General features: G+C 39.8%; 1 protein-coding gene across 8 annotated transcripts in view; it reads right to left on the bottom strand.

The window, feature by feature from the left end:
* Positions 1 to 21,556, bottom strand: part of oxr1a (oxidation resistance 1a) — a 154,266-nt gene that overhangs the window by 36,443 nt on the left and 96,267 nt on the right. For 5 of the 8 annotated variants that reach the window (XM_086114347.1, XM_086114345.1, XM_086114349.1 and 2 more), the window contains 3 exons: positions 11,754 to 11,836; positions 3,507 to 3,614; positions 916 to 1,029 (listed from right to left, as the gene is read on the bottom strand). In XM_086114347.1, coding sequence (XP_085970473.1) covers positions 916 to 1,029; positions 3,507 to 3,614; positions 11,754 to 11,836 — 305 coding nt within the window. The remainder of the gene's footprint in view (positions 1 to 915; positions 1,030 to 3,506; positions 3,615 to 11,753; positions 11,837 to 21,556) is intronic. The other 3 variants (XM_086114346.1, XM_086114351.1, XM_086114353.1) reach the window with 3 other exon arrangements.

The following is a 21,556-nucleotide window of genomic DNA, read 5'->3' as shown; positions in this document are numbered from 1 at the left end:
ATCAGTCTTCCACAAGGACAACTGAAGAAGATAGTTGTTCTTCAGGTAATAAAGGCTGTACATGACACACATACCCCATCCTGTTCTTGAAAAACACAAGGTCCATTTTAGTTTGATCTGTCCTTGGAATTATAGGCACCTCTTGTCTTTTTCTGTCCTTCAGCACATTACATCATTCTGAATTTTGACTTTTATGATCAGTGCTGTTGAATGGGCTGTTGTCATGCTGGAGACAGAGAGCCTTGTGTGTTGCTTCTGAGCTCCAATGTGGCTTCGGGTTAACACAATTCCTTGTCATTGTCTTGTCAATTTACAGGGCGTTATCTTGTTTACCGACAGTTGGCAGCATACACGTACAAGGATAAATCAACACGTCAACTGTCAGCACTTTTCATTCATATTGTAATGCATTATAATTTACAGACAGCATTGTTGGGATGAATTTGACCTCGATTTTATGGATAAACTGTGTTAACGTGTAATTTTTTTTGATTCATCTCCTTCATCACCAGTCAGAATTGTACACAAGGGGGACATCTTTTCTGTTAACTCGGTCTCAGTGGTATTTTAAGTAGATGTGGTGTTTTGCATGCACAAAAAATCATTTTGGTTGCTGCTGTTCATAATTTCTTAAGTGCAAAAAGTGCATAATGTTGCTGGCATTATGCTTTGTTGCATTTAAAATAAAAGCTGTTTCAATGATTACAGAACACATAATGGGGTGCGTGTGTGTGAGTGTGTGTTTTGTTGTTGAAATCGATTTGATTAATATTAGGTGATTGATAAGCTTGATAATCTTGGTCAGTGTAAGTGGTTCATGATGACATTTTCATCCAGTTTGAGCTACAGAACATTGTCAATATTCAGGCTGACCATTACGCATGGCATCGTGCGACAGAGGTGTGGTCAACATACCGTCACCTTCTCTAAATCAGCTTCTGAGGAGGTGGGGGACAGAGGGCTGATGGGACTGAGGGAAGGGGAGCTTCCAACACTGGAGACGTACTCAGGATCAGGAACATACAAAACCTGCAAACACAATACATGTCTGTGTTTACACAGACATTGCCTTTGCACAGACACACATGCACACCACAAGTACCGATACATGCCCAAGGGTAGATCAGGAAGGATATCTGTCCATAACTTTCTGTTTTACCAGATGAAAATGACAAAAATAACAAAGACGGCTTAGGTCAAAAGTCTTTTTACCGGTAAATCTGTTTTCAGAGTAAGCTATGGTTGGAATATCTGGATAGGTTCTAAGTTATCCAGGACATGGCGATTTAAAAACACTGAATCCAGAAAACTGGGCTAATAATTTGTTCACAGTGTTTCAATCTAAATCTAAAAGTCTACTTTAGTCTCCTTTACAAAACAAGTGTCCTGGTGCCTCAGATAAACGTTTGCAAATTATGGTTGTAATGATCATGATCGCCGATTATAAGTGGCCTAACCAATATGTACTCTAACCATTTGCAGCAGTTGCCAACTGTTAATAAAGGTGTCATATTATATTACAGAACACCAGAATGATGTTCCTTTTAAATTACATAACAGTCAGTTCTTTCTATCTTTTACCAGCAAGGTTTACGACATTGCAGATTGAAATGAGGAATTTGGCTGTCACTACTTTAAACACAACCTGAAGTTTAATAAAACCCTTTCATCAATGACCTGGGATTAACCTGCAAAAAGAAAAAGAAAGTTGTTCCTCAGAAGTCACAATTTTTCATGAGCGAGTATTAATACTGTCTCAAAAATTGACCCGTACAAAACCAACTACAAACGGGTTCACTAAGTGGCTGCAAATTTGGAGGAAGGGACGAAATTCTCATTTGGCAACTCAGTGTGCACAGACGGCAAAAGAAGAGGGAGTGATAAATCTACATTCTGCGAATCAGCGGGCAGGATTCAGTCACGTAACTCAGAGGCATCATCAGTGAACGCACCATGAATGAGTCCATACGTCCCTAGCCTGGAAATGATTCGGGGTTTGGCAGGACTGACGTTAGCAATAAAATCATTTTAAGACATGCCGAAAAACGGTTACAGTGAAGAGCTATTCACCAACTCTTCTACCACAAACCGTAAAGCACGGGTGTCAAACTCATTTTTGTCATGGGCCATATTATAATTAACGTTTCCCTTAGAGGGCCGTTATGACTGAAACCACATAAAAAAGTCAATAATAACGTTTTATTCAACTATTGTTTAAGTTCCTGTAATGAGGGGTTTGGTCACACGAAAATGCTGACAAAATGTCTCCTATTTATTACATAATGAGAATTTTAAATTTTGGTCGAGATTTTGCTAAGCATCATGGAAGTTGACATGCTTGATTTGCCTTCGCGGGCCACATAAAATGATGTGGTGGGCCACATCTGGCCCTCGGGCCTTGAGTTTGACACCTGTGCCGTAAAGGATTACACAACTTTGTGAGTCCACAAGCACGACTACTGCTAAAGAAAAGGTAAGTAAAGCTAAACAACACACTCATGTAACCCTGACCAACTTGAGCAAATGCACGATACCATTGACAGGGCAAGAAAATGTTGGCGAGAGATCAATAACACCACCATCACTTACATTTATGCAAGCGGGTAAAAGGTGGCCGGATGTTCGATATTATTATACACTTTTAACATTCAGTTCTTACATGCTCGGACTCTGCATCATAACTACATTTGCGACCATATCACATGAGTAGTCTGTGTAGGACCATTTGGGAAACTATTCGTCAAAAGATGGTGCCTGTTGTTCCTGCATGTGTTATCACTTATGCAATAACGGCACTAAGAGCTGTAGTTCTGTCTTTGTTAAGGACCATCCACAAAACCACAAATTCACCATGCAGGTATAAAAAAATTAATTGTAAGAGCTGCGAATGGTCCATCTTTACATACTACACATCAAACTGTGTCAATATCTCTCATTAAGGAGAAACTGGATGAAATAAATTGTCAGAAATATTCACAAAAATCAATGAAAACACCTGATATCGCTGGGATCTAAATTGAAGTTCTTCATTGTTAAGTATTGACGTAGAATACAAAAAGATGTACAGGTATGTGGGAATACAAACAAAAGTTGTTGTTCAGAAACGCCATCTATCCATAACTTTTCTGTGAGGCAAGTGCAGATTTTTCAAAAATATCAAATTATTTACATAGTTTAAAAATATATACAAAACCTTTTTTTTAAGCCCTGAGTGAACAGTAGGATTTTTAACATGTTATAAGGACTTACTGAATTGCTTCAAAATGATGGCCTTCCCAATCGAAAGGTGAGTGACAAACAGGGCCAGCATGTTAACGGAGCCCTAACGCCACAACATTACGACTCTACCAATAAGAGAAAGAAAAATGCGAGTGAAATGCACACATGGAGGAGACCTATGATAAAGGTTAGTGAATGGTTGTACAGTCACAAGGGCTCTTGCTTCAGAACAGGGACAAAGGGATGGTGCTAAAGATAATGGTGAAGGCAGACACGGCGGTTCACACCTGGCCAGGCACAACTGCCCGGGAAAACAGCTTGTTCAGCTGAACCAGCTCGTTCGGTGTGGTGTCAAACTTGAGTGCAATGCTGTTCAATGTGTCCCGAGACTCCACCTGGACCATGAGAGAGGACAGGAAGTCACACATTTGCTTTATTCTAGGGCATACTCATAAAGATATACAGACAGTAGTATATAACCCAAATTAGAAAAGGCTCACAAAAGGCAGAGGTGAAAAACAATCTTGGTAATGATGTCCATTTGGCTTGTTTTGTTTTGCAATCTTGAGTTGAGCATTTTGGCAAGTTAGACTCACCGTCAGGAATATTTCCCACGGAATGCACATTTACTGGCAAACATATGAACTAACATGTGAGCAGCAGAGATGTTCCTTGTTTTCTTGTGGTACCCAACACAAGGCCTCACGACTCCAAAGAAAGAAAAAAAGTCATAAACCGTTGATCAGAGTTGCATTGAAAAATGGAGCTTGCCCCAGCTGGCTTAGGGCAATTTTCAGCATAAAATTGAATTTGTGCGGGCTGATTTAAAACAAAATAAAAAGTTCCCACTTACAATACCACCAAAATTTAATTTCATGTGAAAATTTAGACTTCCGATTTTGACTTGCACACATCAATCAACTTTCACTGGTAATATGCCTTAGGGTTAGGGGTCTCAAACTTAACTTACCGTATGTGGGGGCTGTTGGAGACAGAGTCTGTGTTTGTATGGGCTACAAAGTCCAAATCATCATTAAGTGTGGGGTGTTGGAATTTTCATTTGGCTGCAACCATAAGCATATTTGTATACAGGTTACAAGGTTACAAAACAGAATAGCATGAAAGGGAGATTAGTGATGCAAGATCACACTTTTTTTCTCAATCAGATTCAGTTAAGGCAGCAACATTGTTGAGGGCTCATCGGTTGCTAGCTAAATTGTCATGATGATTTGATGATCTGTTGTTTTTAAAACATTCATTTGGTTATAATGTCATTCCAAACTGCATTCAAAGGTGAAAACGCATTTTCCTTATGGTTCTTTTGGTTAAATGTATCACACAGCCTTGCTTTCACCCAGAGATCCATGTGCATTTGTTTGTCGCCACCAGTTACGGACCATACAGCAGAGCGGTGTTGCAAGCACCTGAACCTGTGGCATGACCACTGGGTGGTTCACCTCTCCAAATATGGATCACAATCATGTCTGCGTGAGAAATGTGGCGGAAGAGAAATAAAAGTGTGCTCACAAAAGCGAAGCCTCAAGAAGCAGACAGGCAGAGATTCATGGTAATTTGTTTTTGTGTAACCGTCATGGGACTACATATCCGCGTATGTGTGCGTGTGTGTGTGTGTGTGTGTGGTTTACCCTTTTGTGCATGCGTATGTGCATAAGCAATATTTTCCATGCGAGCGCCACAGAATGGTAACTTGTAAAAATTAGACATGACTGATCATTTCCAACAAACACGACAGTATAGTCAGAAATAGGTAGCTGACTAAAAGAGGAATCACTGGAGACAACCGAGAACCTAACACTGGTCAACAGCAAATTTTCATCAGAGATGGCTTTGTGTCTCCCTCATTGTTTTTTTTTTTACGCTGGTTACAAAAATCTAAATTTGTTTATAAAGCCATTCTTTGGTTGATTTGGATGAATCTAAAGTTTTGAAATCATTTATCTTTTTTAGTGTGCAAACTTTTATTCTCACTGGACATAAAGAGATCAAAGAAATGTGCAAATGTGATACATTTAATCGACTTACTTTCAAATTAAACTCAAACGAGCGTGAATTATTTTGTGACAAGCAAACTTGCCCCTCTGTGGTTGCATTCTGTCAATACTGTTTATAGATGAGCAGAGAAGTGCATAAGCCCCCAGCTATGGAGCTGCATTCAGTCAAACATTTAATTAAGACATGCTTATAAACGTCAACAATCGAAGACAAAGAGCGCTGTACTTTTCCTGATGTGCAAACTTCAATTTGCTTTGCTTGTTAATTTGAATATACAGTAAGCTGACATAGTTCTCATTTTCAAACCCATCCATCTTTTCATCTTTCTAAATGCGAGTTATCCAGCAAAAGTTAATGCGGTGGATTTATTAAAAATTCTTAAAAGGCAATCAAGCTCATACTAAATGTTCTATTTTTTATTTTCGAATTGTTTTCATATTTTGCTTTCAGAAGCTAATGCAAAGACAGTGTGGTGCTGCACTTATATTCATAAGCAAATATTTTACATGTATATTCGATTCCCATTAAATGTCACTGAATTACCACTACAGTAAAACACTATTCAAATGAACGTTGACATGGTGTCCATGGTGCTTAGCTGCTTTTCAGAGTAAAGGAGCCAAAAGGGTCAACTCTATGGCACTTGCAGAATCTTTCATACAGTCACCTTTAGCATTGATTTGATTTTCCCTTGATGCTGTTTGCTAGCTCTCCTATCCTTCAAATATTTATTTTTAGGTTCACTGCTTCATTGCTGCACAGTGCAGTCCTAATGTATATGTAGCCACCTTATTCCTTCACTGTGATCTTCACTATATAAAGCGAAACCCGCTGTCACAAACACCGAAATTCTTACCGTCAGTGTCTTACAGGAATTTGCGCACATAATCACATAATTTAACTATTTGTTCTATAACACAGTACAGTATATGAAACATTTGTTTCTGCACAAAAGGGTCATCCAACAGTTTTATCTAAAATATGGCAGTTGCTGGTCCATGTATCAAACAGCTCTCATAACAGGAGCTCGGGCAATCAATCCTGATAAAATTATCTAGTGTCCAGCAAAGTCAATACAGATAAAACCAATATGTGGGGCACTTTTGGTATCTGCAGTGAGTGGGGTGGGTGCGGTCTATGTTGTGGTGGGGCGGGGCTTGGTAACGTTTCAATTTACCATGGTGCTATACAAAGAAAGGCTTGGGATCTTGATCAACCAAAATGGCTTCATCTTTCAAATCCCAGCTAATATGACAATGATGGGGCTCCAACAAAGATTGGACAATTGATTGCAATGTAACGTAGTCATCTTTCACCCATAAGTGAGAGAAGACATGGGACAAATTACAGCATCCAATGACACGAGGAGACAATAGTTTTACATTCTGGATTAGGGCTGTCAGGAACAAGTCTTTTTAGAATCGATTACCATATCGATCATTCCATCGATAACTCGGGTAACTCTCTATCAATCATGAGAATGACACAAGAGTGCCAGGGTGTGGATGTATATAATCCCGATACAAACCAAAAGTTGTAAAAATATCACGGTTAAGGGTAAAGTATGAGCCTTAATGGAGACTTCTTTCTTCTTACTTTCTTCCTTTTCTGATTGATATAAAAGTGATTTATTAGATATAAACACACAACGGGGTAGGACTAGATACGTTTTTTACTTCTTCCTACTCCCTTGAACATAATAACTGTGTTGAATGAAGACTGATTTCTTTCTTTTTTACTATTTTATTTACCTTATTTTCTGTCAAATTATTACTGTACTGTATATGTTTTATGTTCAATAAACAAACCAAACCAAACCAGAAAAAAGAATTGTTAGTCTTTCTAATGAGCAATCAAGCTTCCTGTTAGGGTGCTATCTATCCTTCTAAAGAAAGGTAGTGGCAGCCACCTTCAAAATGACTCGTGCCTAACTAATGGTCACCTTGCTGAAAGGTTAAGGAGATGGATTCAAAATGGCATTTGGCTAGGAAGCCAAAGACTAACGGCTCAATTTAATACTCTGTTGGCATCTTAGTAGGAACATTATGTTGAAGCAACATTACTGACCATAAGCAACAATCAGTGAATCAAGCTGGAAATAAAGCTGAATGTACAGTTTAATCGCCCATAATGACAAGAAGTCATTGCTCTTAATTTTATGATGGAGGAATCCAAACGTGGCACGGCAGTTGCCAGGGTGACTTCATCATTACTAACTCAATGGTATGATGCTCTGTACAACTAGAATTTTGCTGCTCCAAGAGCAGATCTAATTTTAGAGCGCTATAAGTCATAACATTGTGTCCTTTTCAAGGGTATTCCTTCATGGATTTCTCCTTGTGTCAGATTAAAAGGCCTGTCTGTGCTTTGATAGTCCTCAGAACAAATTACTAGCACAAAGACAGCCACACCAAGACACACAAAAGAAAGAGCAATCAAATGACAGAACAAGCGGCTTGATTTAATTTGAAATGCCATCTTGCTTGTGGTAGAATTATAGTGTCACCATCAAGTGCAACACTTTGAGTCCCCAGACAGGGGAACCACAAGTTACCAACACCCCTTTTAAAGTATAATTTCAGTTCCACACAAAATTTCCAGAGTAAAATGACCTATTTCCATACTACTTTCGAGATATGAATCTAAGTAAGTCTTCTCGCACAGCATACCCATCACTGGCAATGTGCATAATACATTGCTGTGATCTGAAAACTAGTGATATCATTCCATGACTTAAGGCGGAAACCGTTGCATACGTAAGCAAAAGTTCCACCGCGGCATTCTTGGTCATCCAATCACAAACGGCAGTTGCGTTTGAGAGATCTGAAAATAATTTCATTTTCATAAAAAAAAAAAAGAAGGATTTAAAGCGTGTATGTTATTTAAAATATATCATCGATTTAATTTATTCAGAGATCGAAGTGTTAATGTCGCTGTCCCTGGAGTTCGTCACGAGGCGAACGTTCCACCTACATAAGATGCATTCACTCAATGACAGTTGCCAGAAGCAGCCATGTTGAATGAATGCAGAAGCTGGTCCTGCGTTGTCAGACACGTTGAACGTTTGGCAAACATGTAAATTAAGCGCTAAACAGTTAAAACAGCCATTAAAGAAAATGGAAATTGCTAAAGGGTGGATTATTGGAAGCGCTTGTCATGTGCTCTACTTCTCGTGTTTTGTAACCAGACTATGTATGTTTTGTTGTTTCGATCTCATCGATGGACATATGGGAACACACTCTATGGTGACAGCGTGATCAAGACAGTTGAATTTGATTATTTTTAAATGACCAAAAGAATTTTGGAAGAAATTGTTTTTTTTAAATGACAATGTGATATCCCATTTATGTACAGTATGTATTTTTTTTTTAAACCAAAAAAAGTTTCCCTGACTTGCTCATTGTATAGGAAGACAATTTTTTCAGTGGAGGAGCTGCAGTCCCCTTTTTATCCCTTTAGCCAAAACTAATGAGCAATAGTTGTCACGTTTTTCAAAATGTTTTATTTCTTTTTAAGATTGTGTTTTGACATATTTCTGTTGCTTTGTATTCATTTTTAACCACACACTGATGAAAAAAAAGATAAATTTTTGAGGCTGCAATGGATTTATTGCAATTCCATTCATTTAAATGGGAAACATTTGATTTTTGAACGTTTCAACTGACAAAGAGGCTCATGACTGTATTTTGAATTGTTCCTGTCTGCAATTAAGTAACTCATTCAACAAGCAGAAAGTCTATGAAGGAATCAAAATGTTATCAATCAAAATCATCGAAATTTTGCATAGACTGTGGCTATTAATGCTCCTCAATAATCCAACATCAATATATATATCACAATAGACACTTGATATATCACCAGAAATTGCAATCAATATGATGTTGATTAAAAAAAAACAATTAAGAAGCAAACCACAGTATGGTGTTAGATTTGTGCCACAATTAAAAACACCTCAGTGGAAATTTTGATGTTTTGCTGCCAGATATTTTGCATGGTATTTTCCCTCTTGATACTTGTGTTTTATTTAATCTTTCATGAATTGAATTGTTCTGAATGTTATCGTTAATTAATTTATTTCAACAAAATCAACAAATATTAATAGACTAATCTGAAATACATACATTGTGATTCCACCTGCCCTACTAATCACATTATGTTTAAAAATATTTTTATTTAATCTTTAAATTGACCAGTTATTTGACTTTTTCATGGTTGTGTTGACCTCTTATTTAAGGTTAAATGTTATATATGAAAAATAAAATGACCTAAATTAAGCTTTCTTCCTGCGGGTCTTTATATAGAATGAATGAATGAATAAATTAGAAAATTAAGAGGGGAGAGGGTTTATGTGCCTTCTTTTCAACAAGAGGCTAGAATTATGTGAAATATGTTAATTCTGAAACACTTCAGTGTAGATTAGAAAATTAGTTTATAGCAGACATGCATATGCACTTCAGATCAAAAGTAATAACAAACCATCCAATGACAACAGTGAAGGATGTGATAGGCAGCTATTTCACTTTTGAAGCCACCATCTTCCACTGGGACAATGCCATTAACAGTAACGCCAGCTACAAAATAAATGCAACAAAATGTAACTGCACATTCTGATTCTAAGGGAATGCAATTTGGCAGGTAAGATAAGATAAGATATAATAGAAAACCTTTGTTTGTCTCACCATGGAGAAAATAACGTCCCATGTACATTGCGACATGGTGATGGACATACAGTACATGTCCTTTCAGAGCTTCATTTAGTTTGACTTTAAGAGGCCTCCAACTCTGGCACACGGTGGCTTGAGTGCGAACCTCCATTGAGTGGCTCCTCTCCCTGTCTGCATCTTAGATCTCCACACCCATTTCTCTGTTGTTCCCACAAACTTCAAACACTTTTTAATTGGATGCAGGTCAGCCAATAGGTGGACCAGACTGAATGGACTGGTGTTATCAGTGTCTAGGCAGATGGGCCGTAGCTGTTCAGGTTATTTCTCAATAAGGGGGGAAAAAAAGGGGTAGAGAAAGAAGGCGGTGTGTGAGGGAGAGGGGCGGGGAGGTGGCGCAAGATGGCATCGATAAAGAGGCATAAGAGGAAACACAGCATTTTCCTGTAGAAGCTGCGAAAGAGATTATAAAGTTATCTCCCGGGGAGCAAAATAGGCTGGCCCCTTGGCACAGGAGATGAGTTTAAGATAAAGCTGTTCCTCAAACATTGTCCCAAGTGTCCATCACAATGTTATGTGGGTGGTACGTCTTGTTTATGGGCCTTTTTGACACTTCTTATGGTCTCATCGTAGCTAGGTGCCATCGCTGCATGTTTGGCTACAGGAAACAATCATTGGCAATGCTTAATCCATCCATCACACTATCAGCAACCAATAAGGGTTGCAATGAGGAGGAACAAAAGAAGAGACTGAGAGCTGACGAGAATAGGGTGGCATCTGATGGGATTCAGGTATAAATATTTTTCTTCCTCAAAATTCCACATTAAATGTCACCTTTTTTGTTTCACCACCAATATATATTTTTGTCTCGCTGTTCATGTCAGGGCCATGACACAATGCTTTTTGCCACAAACTGGTGTAAAAACCTTCACAAGGTAAACAAGGTCCTTGTCAAGCAGCAGGTCAAAAATGACTGAAAGGTTAGGAAGGTAATGTTGGAGATGGGGGAGGGCAGCAGGTCCCCATTATTTCAAGAAACCTGTTCAAACAGCCAGACGAACAGGGACTGAAGAATGAGAAGAAATAAACCGGAGTATGCCATGCTTTTGCTCTCTTCCTCTCTCTTCAGCAGACAGACACAGAACAAGCGGAGCCACAGTGATACAACTCCTCACTGTTGCCACGGAGAGGGGTGAGGAAAATCTGTCTGACTGCAGCTGCATTTGAGGGTCATTTCAAGAACATCAAGCAGAGCAGAGTCGAGCTCTATGTTCAGTTTGTGCCACTATAATAAGAGCTCCACACCAACACTTTAGCCATCCATAAACAACAGCTAAATCGATGGAAATGACAATGCAGTTGGAAGGTCATTCAAAAGCACGGCTAGCTCTGTGGTGGAATGCTGCCCATATGTGGCACAGAGAATGGAAAAAAAAAACCAAAACAAAACAATGTGTCTCAAATTCTTCTTGAGAAACACACCAAACTATAAATCACCGTGCCTTGCTTTTTAGATATGATGACGATGTAGACGTATAGGAAGTCGTTTTACACATTTCCCACAACCTTTCAGTCTGCTCTCTCCCCCTCCAAATGCCAGCACGAAAAACACATGAGGCTCAGGTACACGTGTTGCACATGCAAAAACTGACATTACTTCTTGTCCTCATGATGACCTACCAAGCATGGGTAGACACGGTGCACATAAACATCCCCTGCAAAGCTAGTCAGAGCACCAGAAATCGCCACCAGCTGACGCACACACAGAGCAGCTGCAGCACCATGCAAGCAGAAGATGGTCAGACCCACCAAAACGGCGTTAGACAAATAAAGAGCTTGTTTGTTTTGTGTGCTACTCACAGAATATTCGATGGTCCCTTTGGGTCTCTGGAATGACATGCGCCTCCCATCCTTCTTCTCTGGGGTCTTCTTCTGGCCGGTATCTGTAAGCAGACGAGGCAAGGTACGCATTACATTCATGTTCCCCTCTCCCCAGCTTGTCACAAGCTGCCGTTTCCCAGCCCCGTGGGTAGACAGCTCATTCGTCAACAGTGAGGGAGCCAGCCAGCCAGCGATGTGAGCTGTGAGCGCCGGACAGCGCTCTCACTCGCTCTCTCTCTGTCTCTCTCTCTCTCTGTTGCTGTCTGTCTCTCTGTCTGTCTCTCTCTCTCTCTGATTCTCGCTCTGGTTCTACACTCGTGCTCTTCGACTGTCTCTCACGCTGTTCCCCTCTGCCACTCTCCCTTTTTTCTCCTCATAGGATCACCATGCAGAGCAATGACAGCTGTTGAAAGCAGTTCACCTTTCCTTCTTTGCGTTACTGCCTCTCACAGAACAGAGCAGGCTGACCTCCATCAGAGCGATGCTCTGGATGTGAAGTTGAGAGGGCTCAACAGGAGAGGAGAACGTTGGGAAGTAAGATCAGTCAAGATGAATACATATAGGAAGGACAGAGACAGGAGAGCTTAGTCCTGCATCAAAATAATAATGGGGCTGTTATGTGGAAAAGTGGCGATGATATAAGCGTTTGTTTTTGTTGTTTTTCTGTGAGGCAGTCGTTTAAGGATTCGAGAGAGGCACCAGCAAATGTGATGGCAACAGACAAATGACACTGAAAATACTCAGTACATTGTAGTTGCAGGTCACTTTTGATGGAAAAGAAAGGTATAGTGATCGGAGATTACGCCTGCGTAAAGCGATGTGAAGGAGTGGAGAAACAAGAAGGGGGTGGACGGAGGAACTGCGTTAAAGGCAAGAGAGTTACTGGCATACTGAGAGGCATTGCATGAAAGCGAGAAGAATGGCGTTAAAAAAGAGTCACCAACTGTATGCTGTCAGATTCTGTATTCAGCAAGTTTTGCAATGATATGAACCTTTTGTAAAGTGGATAAAGAGTGAGAAAATTGTGAATGTTTTGGGGCCTTGTCTCTAGACCTTTTTTTTTAATGCCTCACAACTTTAATAAACCTTTGCATATTGATTGCGATGCATCAAACTGATGCCTTTTTAGGAGAAATATGGGCGTCGGTTATGCAAAACAGAGAGCCGCAGGCACGCAATGGCAATTATAGGATGAATTACTATTTATCAACGTATGCACAGTGGTGAGAAGAAAATGGGCTAGTGCACACACGTGGTGAATAACGATGCGGATTTTGTGTAGACGCTCAACTTGTATGCAGGGTATGAACATTCCTACACTTTAATTGTTGAATGAGGCCCATGGGCAAGTTTAATTTTTGAAATTTTTTTTTCCCCAAGTTGTCAGACAAAAACGATCAAAGATGTTAGATACTCGCCTTAAGGTCTCGTGAGACTGAAAACTCACCTATAATTACATGTACCTAGCGTGGCAGGCATTAATTAAAGCGCTCGCCTTTCTGCCTGCTCTGAAGCCCTCCGCTCTGCTTCCAATGACCAGTCAAACGCAGCCTTTGCAATCAGCAAATCACATTTTTATCAGATCGTGATTTGATTGCAAATGCAATTAATGGTTCAGCCCAAGTATTCAAGCGTTGCTGTTTGGTGCAGTGGCACAAATACAACTCAAAATCAAATATGCCGACTACACCTACTTACCATCTTGCACCAAGGGAAACTTCAGAGTGAGAGAATCCAACTCCTCTCAAGAGGACTGGCTCTGGAGCCCAAGCCGTGAACTTGGGTTGAGGCAAGCTTGACTTTATCTTTTGACCTTCTAGCACACCATCTCGGGTTCCTCTCCAAACACAGAGGGGAACTTTATATATTCCACATCTCCCTAGAGCCAGCTTCTGTAATTGCGGATGGTACTGCCAGTGTTTTCACCTTCAGCCACCTTCCAGCTCACACTGCATCAAACCCCCTTGACCCTTCCTACAAGTGGTGAGCCCATTCGATGGATCAACTGAGTGGTCAGTATAATAGTGAAATGTTATGTTTTGACAATTAAATATTATGATAAAATGATGACATCCAGTATTTTTGTCTATGAAACTGCTGATAGGTGTATCATCCAGACAAATTGCCCAAAGAACTTTGCTTGGATAAGAAGGCTTATCGTTGGGAATTTCACTAGTCTCTTTAGAGGGGTCAGGAACCAAAAAAAATCTCAAAATATAGCTAAAATGTTGTTAAGTGGACAACACAGCAGACAAGTCATAGCTCTTGCTTACTTGTGTCATCCACCCAACATGCACATCAAAATAAAAGCACAGCTTTCAAAGTTAAAGCGCTGCATATTTTGCCTTTCTTACTTCACTGAGAGGGCCTGACGGTGACTGTCGGTGGGCCGGATATGGCCCGTGGGGCATACTGTACTTTGCCCAGGTCAAGCCTACTCTGTTTATCAGACAAATGGCATGTGGAAGAGAATAATAGCTCTTCATTAACAGATGCAGAGAAGAAATTTGCACATGGTGAGGGAGTGATTGGTTCAAAATTAAACTTCACCATTTAATTTACACTTGTGGCTGAGCACATTTAACCATTGTTCCATAACAAAGGCACACATTCTATTCCACTATATAGAATCGAGGAGCCTCTGTAATGTCCTCTATTAAGACCTCTTCTTTACTCTTGCTCAATCTACAAATTACAGCGTGGTTATTTCTTGTGAACCAGCTGCTTCAGCGGCATACTGGGAATTTTCATTTTTAGTCAACTCAGGTTGTGTTGTCAAAAGCATGATGGAGTGAATTCCAGCAGTGATTTGTTGTTGTCGACAGGGCATGGGCTTCAAACTCAATTGCACAGGTGCCAAAAAACTCAAAGCACACTTTGAGTCGCTGGCAGAATAATTTTAACATTATCGAGCAAACTAAAACTTAGTGTTTTTGAGTATACATGTAAAACAAAACAGGCTACATTCTTACTCCAAATAAAGTATAAAAGGCACTTTCTGGAGAATTATGTGAATGCTTAAATACTGACTGATACTGAATGATGTGCAATGATAATGGCAGTGGCACATGGGGAATGATATGGAACTATGTTGAAAGATGTGGAATGGTATAGAACTGGGGTGTCAAACTCATTTTTGTCGCTGGCCACTTTGGAGTTATGTCTTCCCTCGGAGGGCCATTCTGACAGTGAAACCAAATAAATGTTTCATCATCACATCGTATTATTACTTGTACACAACAAATAAAATTGATGGATTAATGTTTTGAAATCACTCAATTGTTTGTTGTTTATTCAATTATTGTCCAAGTGAGTGTAAACAGGGTAAAAAAAATATTGCAAAAACCTAACGTTAGTTATTACACATGACAAGTTGATGTTTCGGTCCAGATTTGAGCAAGGATCATGGAAGTTGACACACATGATTTGCTTTCGTGGGTCACATAAAATGACATGGTGGGCCGGATCTGGCCCCTGGGCCTTGAGTTTGACACCTGTGGTATACAGTGATCCCTCGCTATTTCGCGGTTCGTTTATCGCGGCTTCGGTGCATCGCGGATTTTTTCAAACAATCATTAAAAAAAAAACCTTTTTTTTTCCAAGTCCGCAAAAAACAGTGTCTAAGTGTTGTTTACTATGCGTGCTAGTGTGTGCGCACTCTGCTCAAGCACGGAAGGTCCACGTGGGGCAAGTGTGTGTGCGTGCGTGCACGCATGGGCGTGCGGGTGAGTGTATGTGTGTTGCTGAGAGAAAGAGAGAGAGACTAAGAACAAAACCAGGTCTCTCCATCCTTAATTGTCCAAACAACCATAATAGACTAATCATAAACACTTCTGCTGCACGCCCAGGGGATCCTGGCCTGTGTGTGTGTGTGTGTGTGTGTGTGTTAGTGCGCTCTGCTCAAGCGCAAAGGCCCACGTGGGGCAATTTTTAAAAATATACAGTATATATGTTAATTGGTCGCTACTTCGCGCGGATTTTCGTTTATCGCGGGTGGTTTTGGTCCCCATTAACTGCAATAAACGAGGGATTACTGTAGAATGATATGACGAGGTTACGGAGTTTATATATATATATATATATATATACAGTATATTTTTCCCACCCCCTGAATGTTGTGGTATAAATTAACAGATAAGGTTGCTAGTTATCCATTTGGCTGGTTATCCGAATAAAACAGCAACTGTTGTAACACTACAAGCTTATTTTATTGTTGTTGTTTCCCATCAAGCAAGGTTGTCAAACAAATTTTTATCGCGGGCCACTTTGGAGTTATGTCTTCCCGCGGAGGGTCATTATGAAACCAAATAAATGTTTAATCATCTTATCGTATTATTAGTTGTACACTACAAATTGATGGATTAGTAGTTTTGAAATCAGTCAACTATAATAGTTTGTTAAATTATTGTTCAGGTGATTGTAAACAGGGTAAAAAAAACTATTGCAAAATCTCAACATTATTTATTACACATGACAATTTGAAATTTCGGTACAGGTTTTAGGAGGGGTCGTGGGAGGTGACACACACACATGACTTGCTTTCATGGGCCACACAAAATAATGTGGTGGGCTGGATCTGGCTCCCAGGCCTTGAGTTTGACACGCACTGTAAAGAGTATTCTACTTGCCAATTAATGGACTCATCTACAATAACACAAGGTCAAGTGTGGGTGGAATGGTCAGTGAGTTTCATGTGAGTGAACTCGGTATAAAAAAAACAGAAATAAGATCCAATATATGTAACATGTATTGAATTAATTTACCCATAAATATCTTTATAGTTCTGAGTTATATAAGCAAACTAACTAAAGGTTCTTTCTCTCCTTCAGAATGTGTTTCTCTCTTCATGCATATTGCTCAAGATGAATCACGGTTGCTAAATTTACAGTTCCTTATACATTGCAATGACAAAATAAGCACAGGGGAGTATGAGAGAAAACACCAAATGTGACAAACATTACCTCATGGTCTGATAGATTACACAAGCAGCAGATTTTCCTCTGCTCCTTTGTTTTTCCTGCCTGCTGGCTATGTATCCCACCCCAGCTGTTATTTTTAGATTAGTAGTTGGGGAGTCAAAAGCCCTCGGCCACAGTCACAAGGCACAGCTTTTGTTTCTAAGATTGGGTAACACTTTATCATGACTAACATTTGTGTGGCTGGGAAGAGGTCCGAAAACAAAAATTATCTGGCTTGTTGAAGATTGTATTTTGTAGTCCTTGGCAACTCCAGGTGAACTGAAATTAAACTATACTTTTTCATTATTTTGAAAATACTGTTATGTAGATAGAGAATTATATAAATTTGATACAATGAGTTATGTTGCTTTATGGTGATAGGATTATCAAGGTTCACGCTCCCCATTCACCATATCGCCAATGACGAGTTGAAATGGGGAGTGGCGTGGTAAATATTCCCCATTGTATTTCCCATTCCCCACTCCTGCAAAGGGCCGATTCGTCTGTCAAAACTGTCCCGGCAAAATTTGTGTGAAAAGCTAGCGCAACAGGACAAACTACAAATGTCCAACAAAACAAACGTGATTTCATGGCTAACTACACTTAGATGTGGCTAGGAGATTTTTATTCTGTTTAGCCACGTTGGCTAAAAGGTTGCGTGACCCAACAAACCTTCCTTCATTACTCTTTAGTGGTCCTGGTCCACTGGTGATAAATACAGAAATGGATACAGAAATACAGTTGCGGGATGCCTTGTCTCTTTTCTACAATAACTGCTAAGGAGTAGCCGAGTTCTAATATTGTACAATGAAACGTCAGCAACAATTGAAAGTGAGTTTTAAGAAAGCTGAACGGTGGGACCAGTGGCACATCTGCCTCACATTTCTGAGGCTTCGAATCTGGTCTCTGGCATTCCTGTGTGGAGTGTGCATGCTTTCCCTGTGGGTTTTCTTTATATCCCTCTCACTTTCCAAAAAACATGTTTCTTAGGTTAATTGAAGACGCTGTCCATAGGCGTGAATGTGAGTGTGAAAGATTGTTTTGTCTATACTTGCCCTGCGATTGGCTGGTGAACAGTCGAGGGTATAACCTGCCTCTTGTCCAGCTGGGACAGGCTCCAGCTTACCCGCAACACGAGTGAGGGAGGATAAGCGGTACAGCAAATAGATGGCGTTTTAAAAGTCATTACTTTGTGCAGAGGGTTAAGTACTACAGTATTGATTTACTGCGTTAACAGTCTCACAGCTTCACATATGACTTTGTAATGCCCTTTTGTGAACATTTTAGCAAAGAAAACATGTTCTGAAGAGCTATAAAAGAATAAATTGTTTTTGGATATAAACAAGTAACATTCTCAAACATGCTCACTCAAGTACTTAATGAATGCAAACAAAACAATACAAAAAACCTCAGGGTTCAGGGGGCGCATGCTGACAATCACACCTTCACGCTATGAATAGAACATTTATGGTAATGTACGGTAAAAATATTAATTTTACATCAAAACTATGTTGTTTTGAATGTTGTATTGCGATCGTTTGAGAAATACTTTGGTGGCGATTAAGAATGTATTGAAGCTGTGGAGACATGAATGCCACTCTGAGACATGGGTTGCTCATTTTACAAGCTCAGCAGCAGACAGTCACCACAAAATCTTGATGACAGAAACAGAGGATACATACATAAATTGTCCAGCTGAATGATTGTGAACCACCTGTCAAAGAGTGCAAACATGGTACATCTTCAAGTGTCTAAATCAGGTGTCCAAACCTTTTTCTTCAAGGGACATCAACAATCAAAGGACACAAGGAACCCTTCTGACATTTGTTTTTAGCATGCTTATTAAAATCGAACAATCAATCAAGGAATTATGTATCATAGTTATGTGAGCTGTTCTTATTATTTTTTTTTTCATTTTGTTTGTAGTTATATTAACATCTGTTAAATGTGATAAAATAAACAGTTTGCAATTTTTCATGATTTTGGGGTGACCCATAGCCCTGTATCCTACTAGAATAGATCCACCCTTGCCCTAAATCAGTTGTCCACATTCAGAATCAAAGAGTAATCGGTAATGAAATGATAATCTTTCAACCACTGCTGACTTGAACATCATAATTATTAATTATCATAACTCTTGTGAGGAGAAGCGGTTTAGAAAATGGATGGATGGATGGGTGTACACAGGTCAGACCTTGACACAGACAGCAGAAAGTGGAGGGAAACATTTTTTGCTTCTTACAATCAAACATTTTAATTCATGAGGCATGACAAAGAAAAACACTTCAATTTTAGTTGTGACTACCGGTAATTTCTTTGCATGTCTGGAAAAACTCTACAAGTCAACTTCATTAGTTGGGGGATGGGGGATTGGATGCCTGCCTTTGCCCCCCCCCCCGACCCTCACTCTCCGTGAATCAGAATCCCACAACTAATATGCCCAAAGATCGATACCAAAAGCACAAATGTACCAACAGCATTGAATCAAAACTATGCCAGCAAGTAGTGTAAGTGTGGTTTAATGTTAAAATAATCCATATTATGACAAATGTCCAGCACAAGGGTTCAGGGCGGTAGAGGAAATCAAAATTTCACACAATCCCTATCACTCACTGTATACAGAGGATTTCATTAATTCTATTATTGACTCTGATTATCAATCAGAGTTGATGTGTGTGAGTGGGTATGTGTGTACGCATGCAGGTAGGTTATGCTTGTTTGTATGTGCATGTCTATGGTCGAACAGGAAGCGGTCGATCTGAACTGTTCTCTGATTAACAGAATAATCACACTGGTAATTCTGGGTAATTTTTTACTCTGTGAGATGTTTCCGCAGGGTTCTCGGTTACCGAGGCCTGCCACTGGTAATGCACACTCATCTTAATTCGTATTCTGACAGCGTGTACTTCTGTTCTCATAGAAACAAATCTGGTGTTAACTTTGAAAGGAAACTTGCTGTTGGAAGGAATGGGGCAAACCTGCCTGCCTCATCCAGAATTTCACCTTACAAGAAAATGACTCAGTCATAGTGTGTTTTGAAACAAAAGGAGATATACAGCAGTCGCCATGTATGAAGTGTTAACTCTTCATTCAAAATCCTGTTACATTGTAGAGGTTGGATCAGCATTCAGATCTGCAATACCAAGCGCACACCCTCACTTTGCCAAAAACGCATTGATAAGCTACGTTCACACTGCAGTGTAGATGCTCAGTATGTACAGTGTATTTGTTCATAGATCAAAAACAAATGAAACTCCTATTGACAATGGAAGGCGTATGTGAAGTGACGCGCACAAAACACCACATCACATGATACAGTGTGCTTATTGAAGGAAATATGGTCCCCCGGGTAGGTCTCAGTCCAGTGATACATTTGTAGTAATTTCAAGGATTTGGTGTTTGAAGTGACCTGTCCCCACATATACTGATCTGTTCTCAAACATCTTGTCAAACAATTGTGACATTAGTTGCCTTTTGCGATGGTGCAACTGCGTCCAGACTGCAGTTGCATTGGATGCATACCGATTGTTATCTACATAAGAAAGAGGGCTCATCATCTGAAGTAGATTGTTTATACTGAATGGGAAAAAAAACAAAAAAAAATAGATACACGTCACATATGGGCCAAAAAATAAAAATAAATCGAACCTGACTGGCAGAATGAACATTGCAATGATACTTACCAGGCTGAAGTCAGTGAAAAGGTGCCATAGAAAGCCGTGTTGTTTCTCTTCAACTCGGAATCTAAAGGTGTGCATACGTTTTCCAGCTTCAGAGGTAATAACAGAGCTGAAAACGAGGGATGATGGTGACCTTTTTTGTTTAAGAGCAATTTATGCTGTCATACTCTATAGGTCACACCACACGCTCGTGAGGACGTTGCCATTCATCTAATTATCTGTTTGCGGCAAGTCCACATCAGCCGTGCAAATGGGTGCAGATACACTGTAATGTCCTACTTTGGTGAATTCTATCTGAATGCACAGACTTATAAATGCTGGCTCTGTTCCACCTCTGAAAAAAACGTGTCTAACATCATAAAGTACCTCCTAACATAACAAACAGCAACACGGATCTCCATGAATCTTATTCCACTTAAGAGGAAATTATCACGCTTTTGAGACTTTTGACACACAATGTAAGCATTCCCCCTCAAGTGCCATCATCCTCCACATACATTGAGTTAGGCTTGGTGTTTCTGTGGACTTTCTTGATGTTCCGTTTAATATTTCATCATCATTTTCACGTGAGCCCTCGCTGTTGTGACTTAAACCATTTAGATAGGAAGCAAGGCGACAACAGCGGCAGCGTCTTCAACAGTGACAACTGCTTTCAAAATAAAGTGCCCCCAGCTAGTAAGTAAAGTGAACTTCACTTTCACTTCACACCCTGGTTGCGACTTTCCGCCCCTCTGTTACGCCTCCGAAACTATGTCATACAGCCGGCAGATCTGCATGTAAACGTCATCCTGCTAAGCTAGTTTGGTATCTTAAACAGGACAAGGAGCCATGGAAAATCAAGCCAAGACTGTTCGTCTGAAACGGTTTTATTGTTACCCTTTAACTGGCAGACCCTTTTCTAATCTTTCAGTCTATTTCTAAATTGCAACCTGAAAAAGGAAAAAAAAAAGAGTCTCGCTGTCAGGTTCTTTGGGGAAATAAGTTTTTGGGAGTGTAAAAGACAGTTCTATTAAGATGAAACTACTACTAAGATGATTTTTGAGGTTGTGTTATGGTGTTATATTGGTGTATATTATGAAAAGTGTTATAAATACTGATGATACAACTTGGTCAGTGATATTATTTGAGCTTACTGCTTTTATGA

This window comes from Hippocampus guttulatus, chromosome 6 (assembly GCF_054856545.1).
Source record: "Hippocampus guttulatus isolate MCC_2025c chromosome 6, RoL_Hgut_1.0, whole genome shotgun sequence".
NCBI lineage: Eukaryota > Metazoa > Chordata > Actinopteri > Syngnathiformes > Syngnathidae > Hippocampus > Hippocampus guttulatus.
This window is presented reverse-complemented; position numbering and strand designations above follow the sequence as displayed.